Here is a 14914-nt window from a genome sequence, read left to right as displayed (position 1 = left end):
GCTGCTGACTGGGCATTAGTATCCAGAATAGAATAGATTAGGAATTCAAACAGCAAAGTACCAAATATATATATGTATGTATTCCAGTCAATACAAGGGCAAATGATTAGAATAGACACTTCTCAAAAGAAGTATCAACAACACACACATATATACTCACACAAGCACATGCACACACACACACACGTACACTCTTATGATCCAGACTTTAAGTGTTTACTATACTGAACTTGATGTAAGGTGTGTGTGTGTGTGTGTGTGTGTGTGTGTGTGTGTGTGTGTTTACTCTGAACTTATACATACATACATACATACATACATACATACATACATACAAGTGTGTGTGTGCATGCCATAGCACGCAATGTGGAGGGCAGAGGACAACTTCCAGAAACAGTTCTCTCCTTCTAACCTCTAGGCCCTAAATCTCAAAACTCAGACTGTCCAGCTTTGTGGCAAGTGCCTTTACCTGCTGAGTCATCTCACGGGCCCCAAGAAACTGCTGTTGCTCACAGATCTGCTGTCTATACTCTAAAATCATTACTGGCGGAATGCCAGCACTTAGCAGACAGAGGCAGGGAGATCTGGACTTTTGGACCATCCAGAACTACTTAGTGAACCCTTGCCTCTAAAGGTTGGAGTTGTAATTTGAAAGAGAGAGGGGAGGGGGAGGAGAGAGACAGACAGACAGACAGACAGACAGACAGGGAGATTGTTTCTTTTTCAAGACAGAGCCTGGTCCTGGTAGCATACAACGGCATGTCTGCAATTCTGTCCTTGTATCATTCTGTGTATTTATTTGCCCTTTCACCTCTTTCCTAGATGCTTGGTTTTGAGGAGAGCATCTTCCTGGGGCCAGGGGGAGCCCCGTAAGAGGAGCAATACTATTCGTCTATTGCAGAGACAGTGAGACTGCATGCGCTGTGATTCATCATTCACTGTGTCAACACACATTTATTGAGCACACATTGCCTGTGTCTGTCCTAGGTACTAAAGGTTAAAAAACAATGCACAAGAGCAAAGTCTTTCTTCCCAGTGGGAGCAATAAACACCATGCGAATGCATGTTTTTTAACATATACATTTATTTTATTACACATGAATAAAACAAACTACAGACAGCCATGAGACAATCATGAGTTATATAAACGTAACATTCATAGTGATTTGGCTGCTTGTATTTGTCAAACATGAAGTAAACATTGTTCCTATCTTGTTGGGTCTAAATTTCTGAATGAAATAAAATATCTATCATATCTCATCTCCATTAACTTAAATCCTTTAAGATCAAGTTGTGCTGTGAAGGGACGTAAGCAGGGACCATTATAGATCAGAAACCCAAGGGTGTTTCGGACACTAAGCAGGGCTGGGTCTGCGGCCCTTTCTGCTTTCTCTGAACATCCTACCTTGTTAAAGTTAGTCTTCTTTCTTTCTTTTCTTTTTTTATGGTTTTTTGTTTGTTTGTTTGTTTGTTTGTTTGAGACAGGATTTCTCTGTGTAGCCCTGGCTGTCCTGGCACTCACTTTGTAGACCAAGCTGGCCTCGAACTCACAGAAGTCCACCTGCCTTTGCCTCCCAAGAGCTTGGATTAAAGCTGTGTGCCACCACGACTTCCTTAAGGGTGTGGCTCTTGGTAGGTCAACCATGCTCAAGTGGATGACTGCCCCCACCCCAGTATATGAGAAGCACAAACTAGACTCGGTGAGTTATATAACAGCAAAAAATAAAATAGAATGAAAATAAAAATAAATAAAAATTTTTGAAAAGAGGACATGATGTTAGAATGTGGTGGAGGTGATGATGGATTTGAAAGGACTTAGGAGAGGAGCGGGGGTAGAATATAAGCAAAAGACACTCCATGCACGTATGAACTTCTTCAAGAATTAATAAAAATATTATATATAAATAAATAAATAAATAAAATACAACAAAAAGTCCTGTATTGGTAATCTAAACTCAAACGAGGGCAGTAGAACAGCCTTCACTTTAAGATCCTTGAAAAACATAAATCTGAGGGGAAAAAGTCCTTCGGTTTCAATTTCAATTCGCAATCCTTTAAAACAGCTTACATACTTAGAATTTTAATCAGAAGACGTAAAAGATTACAAATTGGTGGCCAAATGATTACAGCTATCTAAATATTATAACTAGCAAAGAAAATCCAGGGCAATGACGTTTGAAACGAAACCAGCAAGAAGGGTGGCAGGTTTGAGAAATAAGTCAGCAAGGCATTTGGAAATGTTCAAGGACTATGATCCTGACATTACGAAATCCTTTTAGGTGGGGCACTTGTGTGTCAGGTATATCTCTTTCTTTCCACACAAAATATTTGCACATCTTTATAGTTTATGGATGTGTATAATGAGTAACGATCAAACCGAGTGTTATTCAGTCAATACTTAAGTCCTGTTTACACCAACACCAGTAAGTGACAGGCGCTGTTTTACAACCTCGACCTTATTTAGAGTCAGAGAGTCAGAGGCTGAGTTTGGCAGGACTTCAGCAGCCAGGAACAGAACTTCTCGTGGCATTTAGAACCACAGCATTCTTCCTAGACTTCAGTTCTCATCTAGTATGGGAATTCTGAGACCAGAGAGGTGAGATCTGCTTTTTAAAGTGCCAAGGTGGCCAGCATGAAGTGAGACCGCTTAGCTCCATTTCCCAGGAAACCTTTCTCTAGGCGTGCTGCAGAAGTAATCTTAAAACTCGGGCCTGCTGCAGCGACAAGTTCACGTTCATGTAAGAACTCAGAGACTTGTACTCCAGCATCACTGAGCTTGAACGCCCGCCCCCACTGTAACCATAGCAACGCTGACAGCGGAGCCGCTGCAAGCTGGGTTCCGCCCCCTCCCTGACAGATATTGTTTCCCATCCCCTGTCCACATGGGCGCACTGCATCGCTATTGGTCTGTGGCCCAGGACTGTGCCTTGCCCCCACCAATAAACGGCCTGTGCACGTGCACCCTGGTGCCTCCTGATTGGTGAAGGCCGCCTGATCACGCACCGCCGTCCTGCTCAGCCCGGTGTGGGGCCGCCAATGAAATGACTAAGTGGTCACGCACAGCCAATGGGAACGAAGCATGTTTCGCAGCCGGCCTATGGGCGCGCGCCGTGGGCGGGCGTGTCGGCCCCTTTCCAGTCCCAGTGGGGTGTGTTAAAGAGACAGGGCCCCCGGTGCCGGTGTTTCACCGGGCTGGGCGCTGTGGCCGTGCTGGCCCTGCGCGTGCGGCCGGCGCCCGTGACAGCAGCGTCGCGGAGCCGGCTACCCCGACCCGGGGCCGCTGCCGATCTCAGTAGCAGAGCAGCATCACCTGGTGGGATGGGAGGCGAGGCGGGGACCGATGGTCCCAGGGGCCGTGTCAAGAGCCTAGGGCTCGTGTTCGAAGACGAGAGCAAGGGCTGCTACTCGAGTGGCGAGACAGTGGCTGGGCACGTGCTGCTGGAGGCGGCAGAGCCCGTGGCCCTGCGCGGGCTGCGCCTGGAGGCTCAGGGCCGTGCCACTTCTGCCTGGGGCCGGAGCGCTGGGGCCTGGGTCTGTGCCGCTGGCGCTGCGCCTGCTGCCTCCTCAGAGGTGGAGTACTTGAACCTGCGCTTGAGTCTGCTGGAGGCCCCAGCTGGTGAGCATGGATATCCCCCAGGGAGGGGGTGGCAGGGGGAGCGCCTCCGGGTGGTGGGTGGCACCGAGGGAAGCTTCTGGAAGGGAATCATCTGTACTGTCACGGGGTGAAGGGCAGGAGGCCAAGCCTGTGCCCCTAACCTGGCTTCTAGGAAGAGGCTAGACCCCTGTTGGGTGGTGTGCCTTTGCACCTGGCCTCCTGGGATCTTGTAGTAATCTAGAAGGGAAAAGAGTCGTTGCCATGGAAACCTGCGATTAGACTGTCTGGGTTCTAGGTCCTTCCTGACTTGGAGGCATGGAAGGTGGAACCACGGTCTGTGAGGATCCCACAGTCTGATAACCCTCTACTCTTTCCTGTCCTGGCCCTAGACTACTCTTTGGCTCATGATGGTTTGCAGAAAACTCGAGCTTTGGAAGAGGGAAGTGGTACTTGGGTAGTTCAAGAGAAGTGTTCCCTCCCTGGGGAGCCTGCATCTTCCTAAGAGCCATCCCTGCCTGTACCTCCTCTTCCCTCTCCCCTTTCAGAAAGGCCTTTGGAGACAGTGCCATCTGGGCAGTTCTGACTTACCCCTTCCTGGTCACTCTGACTTGTCCAGAGTGTCCATGCATATGTAGGGTTAGCGCTGGGTACACGAACTGATTGTGCTTCGTCAGGAAAATGCTAGTCACAGTGAGTCAGTCTCCTCTCAGTGGAAACTTGTAAACTTTTACCTGTCTGCCTCATCAACTTGTACCTATCAACCGCCCTAAGCTTACTACTTGCTGTATCTTATCCTCCTGTGGAGAAGTACAGTGTCCACAGTTAAATCCTCCGATGTGTACCTAGCAGGAGCTGTCTTTGGATAACGGGGTGTGGCAGGTGACAGCTCTTACCTGTCTTGTCCTTTCCTCCCTGTGGATTCCGGGAGTCTTTTCTCTCAGTGATAATAGCCAACAAGGATGGCTATGGTTAAAGATGGCCACCTGGAAGGCAGGCCATGGAAGAGAGCAGTGACCAGGGTTTTGTCTAAGATTTGGACTCTTGAGTCCATAACCACTGAGAAAATAGAGGCAAGGTTAGAAGCACTGAGCCTGGCATGAGAGGGGAACGCTGCTTTGGTAAAATCTGGATGGTAAATAGGTTTTAACTCACAAGTGAGATTTTGGTGCTTTGTTCTAATGAAACCGCATTTCTAAGTCTAGGTATCTTCCAGTTTTTTAGAATGTATTAGCAGTGCTTATGGTTTACTTAAAGGCAGCTGTTAGCTAGGTGGGGAGAACATCACCCCATGTACCTACAACTTGAAAGAACCCAGGAACTTGACACAGATTCTCCAGGTCATTAACTCCATAAACTAGCTCTCACTAAGTGACTGGAGGAGGTTTTTTATAAAAAACAAAAAACAGAAAACAAAACAAAACAAACAACAACAAAAAACCTCTTCACTCCTGGGAAATGTAATGTTGGGATCTATTTTTTTTTAAATCTTTCCAGAATATTCTTTAAAATTACTATTCTTATTGAACACTTGCTGTCAGTGTGGCTGAACTGCTCCATGTCTCTATGGCAAGATTGTGAAAGAACGACCCAGAGACCAAAGCAGAGTTGGCTTCAAGGCACCCAGCTGAGTGTGACCTTACCCGTCCTCCACTTCCCACTTCCCCACATCTCTAGATCCCAGGGATCATGACAGACTCTGGGTAGAAGTCCTTTAGCGAATGAAGCTCCCTCCAGCATTGTCATCCTCAGTGGACAGAGTGGAAGTAATGAGCCACAAAACAGAAGCAGAAATGCCCACGTTGCACATTGTGTGGATGTTTTTAATTAAATATTAAATAGAAAAATATTTTTCCAGATATTATAGTTTGTCCATTTCCTCAAGTTGATTTTCTCATCTGAAGCACTGTGATTCCTAGGTTGCTTGTTTCCTGAGGGGCTCTTCATCTCTCATCATTTTTCAGTATGCTGGGCAGCTCTGTCCTCTACATACTTGTCCTGCGTCCTCATGCTGTTCCCTTCATCTGAATCGACCCACTCATCTCAGTCTTGAGGCCCACCATTACTTGTGAGAGAGATCTCTGGATTTTAGTGCTCTGTAGCCTTTACTTAAATACGAATTTCTAATCTCCCTTCCTCCAACTGGGCTTGAGGACAAAAAGTACTCACTCATCTTTATATCTCCCCAGTTTGGCATTTAGGTCCAATAAGTGTTGGATTCATATAAAACCCACATTTCTAAACATTTCTTTGTCATGTGTAACATGTCTTGGTGATGACAAATCAGACTCTCAGTTTTGTTGCTCTGAGCCCTCTTGGAGAAGATGAGGTACCCAAGTATCCCTTGATTCCAGTCCCAAAGCTCAGCTGTGACCCTCCTGCCCACTGGGGACCTCTAGGACTCACACCATATCACACCACTTAATAGGAGCCCGTGTCCTCCTAACTAGTTATTGTTTGGTTTGCCTTCAGGTCCCCCACCTGTGATGCCTTTCTGTGCAAAGTGGACCCATGTTCCTTGTTTCCCCTTAATGTAGGACATATTGAGAAGTAGAGAGAGAGAGAGATTTAAGAGACTCATTGGGCCAATAATGCAATCTTATTTTCTAAAAGGGTAGGATTGAAAGACTGCATTGTTGGTAATTAGTGGCCAAAGAACACATTATTAATGGTTTTGACCACATGAAGTAGAAACAGAAATTCAGATAACAAGACAAATCCCAGACCAAGTTGACTGCCATCTTTTCTTATCTTACTTCCTCTACCGACCATGTAGCCTTAACTGGGAGCCTCAAGGGAAAGTCTGCCATGCACCATAGAGAGCCATTGACCAGAGCGGAAGCCACAGCGTCTACTTTGGATCCACATTAAACAGATGGACTGTGGACGTTCATAAATCATAGGTGCTGGTAGTGCCTTACACCATCCATGCCTGAACTTTGGCCTTTACTCAGTAATAAGCCTGTGCGTGAAATCGAATGATGTTAACAAGAACAGGGGAAGGGACCATGCCTTGGAAAAACTGCTTTCCTCTCCAAGAAACTCTGTCAACCTCAGCAGACCTGACGGGTGAAGAGCTGCCTCCTTTGCTTTGGCTGTGTTGTCTATAACTATTACTAATACCAAACTTTCTATCTCTGTCCAAAGAATGCATAGTATGATTATTGTAGTGTAGGCAAAGAACTGTAACTTCTCAATTAGTTGTAGGTCCAATTTAATGTTCATACTTCATGTTAATATAGATAGGGTAACATCTATGTGTGCGCATGTGTCTGTATATATGAATACACACTACATGTGTGTTTATGCACATATACTGAACTCTTGACCCTAGATAACACATTATTTTATAATTCATCATCTTATGGCTAGAAAGAGTGTGTGGGAGGGTGTGTGCATAATTCAATTAATTCAAATTTAATTCTCTCAGTTTGTTTAATGAACTTGTGGAATGTACTACTCGGAAAACCACCTTTAAAGAAAAATTTGGCTCAGATTTTAAAAAACAAACAAACAAAAACAATCCCTCTTGATTCAATGTTGGCCTTAGTTAAAATCCAATATGGTCTCTTTCAGGTGATGGCATCACTTTATTACAAGCTGGAAAACACGAGTTTCCCTTTCGCTTTCAGCTTCCGTCTGAGTGAGTGATGCTATAAGTTTTCCATTTCCTTCCCCTGCCTTGTGGCCATGATTTGACCACCCCGGTGTTCCCCAGCACTGCAGTATGTAGGGGAATCCTGTGTAACCATCCCTATACTCTTTTTGTTTGTTTGTTTGTTTCAGACCTTTGGCCACGTCGTTTACTGGGAAGTATGGCAGTATTCAGTACTCTGTGAGGGCTGTTTTGGAACGACCCCAAGTACCAGATCAGAGCGTAAGAAGAGCACTCCAGGTTGTCAGTCACGTGGATGTCAACACCCCACCCCTACTGGTAAGCTCTTCCTTGCTGCATCCCTCCTTCCTCTCAGTACTGATGTCTGTATTCTGTCGGGGTAGTGCTGATCACTGTCACTGTCTGCCAGTCCAGAGAACAGAATGTAACCCATAGGCGTTCACTATAAAGATATGATTCTAGGTTGGGCAAATTATAAATTGTGTGTGTTAATACTATTGATTATGCCCCTGCTGTTCAGTGCTGCTTTTGCCAAAAAGTTATACGGGCTTAAAATGCGTTAATAAGCCTTGATAACAATAATGCTGGGTGGAGAAAGGTTACAGCTCAGCGGCAGACGGCATTCGCAGGACTGTGGTATTCTAAACTCTCCAGTAATAGCAGGTTGAGGAGCAGTAATTACGAAAGAGTACTAATCACAGTCAGCCTGTTATTGAAGCCCAGGCCATTATGCTATGTATCCTTCCATTCTGCATGTCATTTTCTAGCATTAAGTAAGTGTGTGCAGCTGCCACCACGGCCCTTTCGCTTACTGCTTCCTTATGACAGATTTGGCCACATTAAGGCATTGAACTTCCAATAATCATCAGAAATACTGTAGGCTGGTAAGTAGGACCAGGCTATAAGGAACAACAGAACAGGCAGGATGGGAACTAATGAGCCACATTCTTTTATCTGCACCCATATTATCAAAATAATATAAAATTATACCTTCCGCCTTCATGAAAGCTGCTAGGGACCGAATGTGTCTTCATTTAAATATGAATGAGTGGTATTATTTTTTTACTTCATAGATAATACTAAGATAATTTAAACTTCCCATTGTGACATGGCAAAGATATGTTTTTGGTATTAGATGTTTCTCTTTCTAAGTAAAACTTTAAAGACGAGGGAAAAGGCGGCTAAAAGTTTTTAGTTTTTATTTTCACAAGAAGTAGACTAAATATTCCCCTTAAGATAACAGACGACAGACAGGCCATGCTTGCATGGTTTAGCCAGTACCCTGCTCTTCTGGCTAAGCACTTGAACAGCTCCTTAAATCCCATTTGGAAAAGTGGTGGCATTAGTAACTTATATATTTTTTAAATTATGTAGAATTCTTAAACTGTTTATAAAATTACCAGGGTTTTATGGGAAATCATTTATTGATGTTTGTTTTTGTTTTGTTTTGTTTTTGTCAAAGATGGTAACTTGACATTTTTACTATAATTTCTAAGATAAATGAAAAATAAAAGATGGCCAGCAACAGTGTTTTATGGAAAACTTTTGTTTTTGGAAACCAAATTTAAGCCCCAGCTGAGTGTTTTTCTTTCTTTGAAGACTAGAATCCTGTAGTGGGGTATAATGTATGCATCACATTTTCAGACCTGCTGACACAGGGTATGTGCATGCACCATTATACCCCCAGACTAGTCAAGAACACTTGAAGTTCCTGTCTGATACGAATTCTGTAGTAAACAAAATGACTGTTTCCTTACCCTATAAAGTACAGGCCAAGCTGTGTAGCATTCTGATGGCTAATCTTTATGTTGTTCCTCCTTTCTTCTGATCCTCACATTGTCTTAAAACACAATTGTGTCACACAGTAAGATGACCAGGGGGAGGGGTAAGAGTGTTTGCTGTGAAAGCAAAACAATTCCCAGGACCCATGCAGAAGCTGGGCATAACCATACATGCCCAGAGCCCCAGAATTTGGGCGTGGAGGTGGGTGGATCCCAGGAGCTCACTGACAGGCTAGCCAGCCTTGATTAAAAGGTGAGCTTCAGCTGGGTAGTGGTGCACGCCTGTAATCCCAGCACTCAGGAAGGCAGAGGCAGGTGGATCTTTGTGAGTTTGAGGCCAGCCTGGTCTACAGAGCGAGCTCCAGGACAGCCAAGGCTACACAGAGAAATCCTGTTTCAAAAATCAAAACAGACAAAAAAGGTGAGCTTCATATTCACTGAGAGACCATGTCTCAAACAAAAATGAAAAGGGGAGAGTGATAGAAAGAGACTCTGGGCATTTCCCTCTACCTTCTGAGTGCGGTGACATGGATGTGCACACTTGCACACACACACTTGTGTGTATACTGCACCATACCTACCCCTCACAATGATAATTCTGTAATGGCCACAGAATAAATATGACCTTTGGTCACTTTTCTAAAGGATGTTGCGTCGTTTCATAGAAACACAATAAGTTCAGGATAAAGTAGGATGAGGTCATTAGTTAGAATCTGAGACATCACCCTAGTTTTCTTAAGAAGGAAATTGGTTTCATTACCAATTTCAGACATGAGAATATAAAACATTGATTTTTTTTTATAATTATTCTTTAATAGAACATAAGTTCTCTTGAATGGTTTAACTAAAATCCTTTTGTTTGCAACTTTCAAGACTCCTATGCTGAAAATGCAGGAAAAAATGGTGGGCTGTTGGCTTTTCACTTCTGGTCCTGTGTCACTGAGTGTCAAGATTGAAAGAAAGGGCTACTGTAATGGTAAGCAACATAGTTAAAAGTCCACATGAAAGACTCATTGACTTTACTAGATAATTTAAGTGATTTAAAACAGTTACATTGAATTGTAGAATATAAATATTAATATATTCATATTTTAAGGGCATATATAGTAGGCTCTATTAAAACTCCTTCTTTTTTCTGACTCTAATCTTGTTGCTTTAGTAACAGAATAAAACTCAGGAGAGTGGGGACATGCTAGAATTTTAGTTTAATATTACAAACAAAGATGCAGAGCTCTCGGAGAAATATACTATAGATGTGGAAGGTTGTGAGCTAACTTGCCTTCCCCTTCATTGTTTGTGCCTTAATCCTATGAATCCCTGAGAACATGGGCTTTGCTCCCTGATGGGCAGGTTTTAGTTCCCTGGGCTGTAGTGAGGTTCCTAGTAAGCTTTAGACTTAGCCTCCTACTGCATTGCTGCTTTCTGTGCCTTATCTTCATTTCTACATCCACTTACGTACATATCGTGAGGTAATGCTGCTAGTGTTGTCTTTTTACATTGGAATAGTGAATAGTGCAATTGCTATAAATGTCACCTTCTGCACTTGATGTCGATTCCTCTCCCTAAGATTTCCCATGGAAGCTTCTAGCCAGGGCTGCAGTAGTGTTGGGCTGTCAGTATTCACTGATGCCTTGAGAATTTTCTCAAACATCCCCGAATCCATCTCGTTTCTCTTCTTTCTTTAGGAGAAGCTATTCCCATCTATGCAGAAATAGAGAACTGTTCGTCTCGTCTGATTGTTCCCAAGGCAGCCATATTCCAAACCCAGACGTATTTGGCTAGTGGAAAGACAAAGACAGTCCGGCACATGGTTGCTAATGTTCGAGGAAACCACATTGGTTCTGGGAGTACAGATACATGGAATGGGAAGATGCTGAAGATTCCACCCGTCACTCCATCCATCTTGGATTGCTGCATTATCAGAGTGGACTACTCCTTAGCTGTAAGCTAGGCTGCTTGAATAATTAAAAACATACAGAACAGAGCAGAAAGCCACATGATTGTAAATATTATCTCTTAATTATTGCATCAATACTCAGGAAAATGTTAGTGTTGCTACCATTTGTGAGTATATGAAGATTGGCCTTCATTGTTAAGAATCTGTCTCCACCTCGGGGTGGGGGATGGGAGGGGGAATTTAATGCAGGAACCTTAAAGGGACTGAGGTGATGTGAGGAGTGTTTGTTACATTGAAGCATAGGTTCATTTTCCAGGATACAAGTCATGCCAACTTACAGTGAAACATGTGAAGGCCACAGTTCCCTGCTACAAGGTTGTCCTGTCGTTAGTGAACTCTTCATTTTGTTTAGTCTGGACTAAACATTACATTTGTATGCGTGGTGGCTTGGTGGGGGACAAAGGCGTTTGTTCTATGAAAGGAAGTTGAATTAGCTTAGTTCCTGTGAGGTGTGCCCTAAATCTGTGCCTGTCTCTCCTTCACACATGTTTTTTCTTTTGTATATATTAGGTATACATTCACATCCCTGGTGCTAAAAAATTAATGCTGGAGCTGCCCGTGGTTATTGGTACAATCCCATACAGTGGCTTTGGCCGCAGAAACAGCAGTGTCACAAGCCAGTTCAGTATGGACATGAGCTGGTTGGCACTGGCCCTGCCAGAGCAACCTGAAGGTAAAACATGGAAGTCTTTCGAAGTAAAATTTTAAGTAGAGACTAGCTGCTAACGACATGACAGGAGTAGGTTGGTGTTGATGTGTCAGCTGTGCCCACTGCTTAGTGTGTATGTGTTCTTTGGGCTGTGACCACATGCCTGACCAGAAGACACTAAAAGGAAGCAGGGTTTACTGACTTACAGTGTGAAGGTGCAGCATGGTGTGGCGGTATGGGAAGGTTTAGCTGTGGCTGCAGGAGCGTGAGGCAGCTGGTCACATTGTATCCACAGGAGCTGGATGCTGGTGCCCAGTGTGCCTTTGACTCTCTTAACTGAGTCTGGGGCCCTGCCCCATGGGACACTGGTTCTTCTACAGTTCAGTCTCTGAAGCTCCATCACAGACATGGCCAGTGTTCTGTCTCCTAGATAATTCTAAATCCAGTCAGATTAACAGTGAAGATGAACCACCGCAACTACTGTCTCACAATATAAAACTTACATGCTATTCCAGATGGAAAAGGAACCTCGAGCATTTACTTTAGCCATGACACAAAGCCAATGACAAACCCAGGAATAAATGGACATCTCCTAAGGCTAACTTATAACATTAAAACAATGAAAAATGGTTAAAATAGAAGTATAGACTGTTACATATTTTCTATAGCTACATTTCACAGGTATTTGTTTTCCTTGATTGTAACATGTAGATCACAAAAAAAAATTGAATGCAATTGAAAATAGAATAGTCAATATTAGTAGCTGTGCATTAAGGAAACCAAAACATTTTTTGTGATGGCCACAGTGTCTTCAGTTTGGCTCAGTTTCTTGCTTTTTTAAGAGTTCAGAAGACACAAATTTTTGTTTTTCTTTTTTCTTTTTTTTTTTTTTTTTCATGGATTTCTTAGCTCAAAGTCCATTTCTGTTTCAGCACCACCAAATTATGCAGATGTGGTATCAGAAGAAGAATTCTCCCGGCACGTTCCTCCATACCCTCAACCCCCTGACTGTGAGGGAGAAGCCTGCTACTCTATGTTTGCCTGCATACAAGAATTCCGGTTCCAGCCTCCGCCTCTTTATTCAGAGGTAAAGAAAATTAGACTCATTATGCCGTCTGCAGATAATCACTTGCTCCCCTCCATTCATTAATGTGCTGTTGCTGACTCATAGTTGGTAGGGTACACACATAAACTTGTTTTACAGTGTTGATAGATTATCACAACCACTTAGCATGTTTTCTGGTGTTTTGCTCGGGATCTATGCCATGCATATGCAGCACTGTGGACTGCCTTGGAGATGTTTTATTTGCCACAGAAGATGACTCAGCAGCCAGTGGAGGACTTAATGACAGGTGCTGAGCAGCTCAGGGTTACAGCTGTCATTTCATTAGGAGTAGGAGAACCAGGGTGTGGTAGCCATCACCTTGCTCTTCTGTCTCCGCAGGTTGATCCACATCCTGGCGATGCCCAAGAGACCCAGCCTGTTTCCTTCATTCTCTGAACAGAGTCCAGAATTCACTGTGTTGTTACTGGCTTTGAGTATTGGTTCTTTCACCTGCCTTGCTGGAGGAGGGAGAAGGCGAACTTCAGAATGTCGATGAACTTCAAGTCCGAAGATGACAGAAGTGAAAGAATATGAGAACATTTTCATGGGACACCGGGATGGTTACCCAAGTTTATAGGATAGGGGCACTTGTCCCCTTTAAAAGTGTATGAAAACATGAGTTGAAAAAATGGAAGTCCTGGTGGTGGGAGAGGCAGCGAAAGAATGCTCACACTGTTGCACAGGAGTCTTAAGGCATCAGAATGTTGCTGGTGTGGCTCTGACCAGGGTGCACACACAGTTATGAACGTATGAACTTGGTAGGAAGATTTAATGTGGGGGAACAAGACAGCCTTGAAAGAGTGTGAATGAGGAAGTGGCCTGCTTGGGATGCAGTTGAGCTCTCTGTGTTTGGGGGTCTTCATGATTTCTTATGTTACCACAGCAAGTATCGAGGTCCCTGAAGTATCCTTTCTGGAGTCAGCAGTCACGTGAGATCCTGATGGAAAATGTTTCCGCTCTTTCCTGGAGCGGTCAAAATGTACTATGAAAATTGGCTCTACTGTATTAGGAAGCCTAGGAGGAATTCTTGAAAAGCCTGCCATGTCAAAAGGAAGAGAGGAGTTCTCACACTCAAGTGTGAGGCTTTATTTCTTCCGCCTTTAAGAACTTCTGCAGGATGTATGTCTGATTTCCCTCATCCTTTGTTTACTTAGGGAATATTACAAAAAAGAAGGTGTACGCATGACATGTCTAGGATACCTGACACCTACACGAAACAGAGTGTTTTCTTCCCCTACCTCTAGTGGCTTTGTCGGCCCTGCTCTCAGAAGCCCAGGCCTGATCGACCTCGGGGGTTTCTGCTGTATGCAGCCAGCAGACTCCTCTCCACCTGTCACTTGATCTAAGACTAGACCAAGGGAAAACTGCATGAGCTCAGCATTAAATACAACTAAATTTGGACAGCTAAGATCTTAAAAGAAATCCCCAATCAAGAGAGGACAGGAGTGTGCCTGAACCTGGTCCCTGTAAAGAGGCTTCGCAGGTGGACGGCAGTTGCTGTGCCGTGTTATCCCAGTTCATTAGGAATTCCGTTTAAACTGTGATTTTTTTTTTTTAATTGTTTTGGTGCAATATTTTGTTGCCATTGAGCCTCAGGGAATTCAGACCTGCAGGACTATGCTGCTGCTGGCAGGGTCAGCCTCCTCCCTCCCGTTCAGGGTCACACGCTCAATCACTTTGCCTTCTGTCTCTTGGTCCCATGAGCTGAGAACGGTTCTGACACCACATGGGAGGGAGATTGTCACAGTCGAGATCTGGCCAGCCAAATCTAAGGGTTTGATCTAGAACCCCTGGTGCTTCCCAGGCCGAATGTTGTGCAGCGTCCATCAGGACGATGGAGGTGTCTTTCAGTCACCATGTTCACTTAGAGACATTCTGAGTCAAATTTTATAATCAAAAGTCCGTGGGCCATTTGTTCAGGGATTTTTGTACCAATGTTAGGTAAATGTGTACTTGTCCCCTCTGAGCATACCTCTCTCTTCTGTGGTCACTTTAGTGTCAAATACATGTATTTTGTTGTAAGCCACTGTCTAAAATGCCAGATGGTATTAATTGCCAGTAATGGTGGCGTGGGAACTACCACAAAACCTTATTTCTTGTTTTGTTTTTTTAAAGATTTATTTTTGTTGTTGTTGTGTGTCTGTAAACAGTTATGGTTGTTCAGACTTTTTATTTTAACCATAGAAAAGATGATGAGCTGTCTTTTGGCTTCCA

At 43.9% G+C, this 14914-nt stretch overlaps 1 protein-coding gene across 1 annotated transcript; it reads left to right on the top strand.

Moving 5' to 3' along the window:
- Positions 1-3302: 3302 nt before the first annotated feature.
- On the top strand, positions 3303-13484 carry Arrdc4 (arrestin domain containing 4). Its single transcript, XM_051148723.1, has 8 exons — positions 3303-3616; positions 7169-7235; positions 7379-7526; positions 9863-9965; positions 10675-10931; positions 11457-11619; positions 12528-12682; positions 13040-13484. Exons 1-8 carry the CDS (start codon positions 3319-3321, stop codon positions 13094-13096), a joined length of 1248 nt encoding a protein of 415 aa, XP_051004680.1. The 5' UTR covers positions 3303-3318; the 3' UTR covers positions 13097-13484.
- Positions 13485-14914: the final 1430 nt, after the last annotated feature.

This window comes from Acomys russatus, chromosome 7 (assembly GCF_903995435.1).
Source record: "Acomys russatus chromosome 7, mAcoRus1.1, whole genome shotgun sequence".
NCBI classification, from domain to species: domain Eukaryota; kingdom Metazoa; phylum Chordata; class Mammalia; order Rodentia; family Muridae; genus Acomys; species Acomys russatus.
This window is presented reverse-complemented; position numbering and strand designations above follow the sequence as displayed.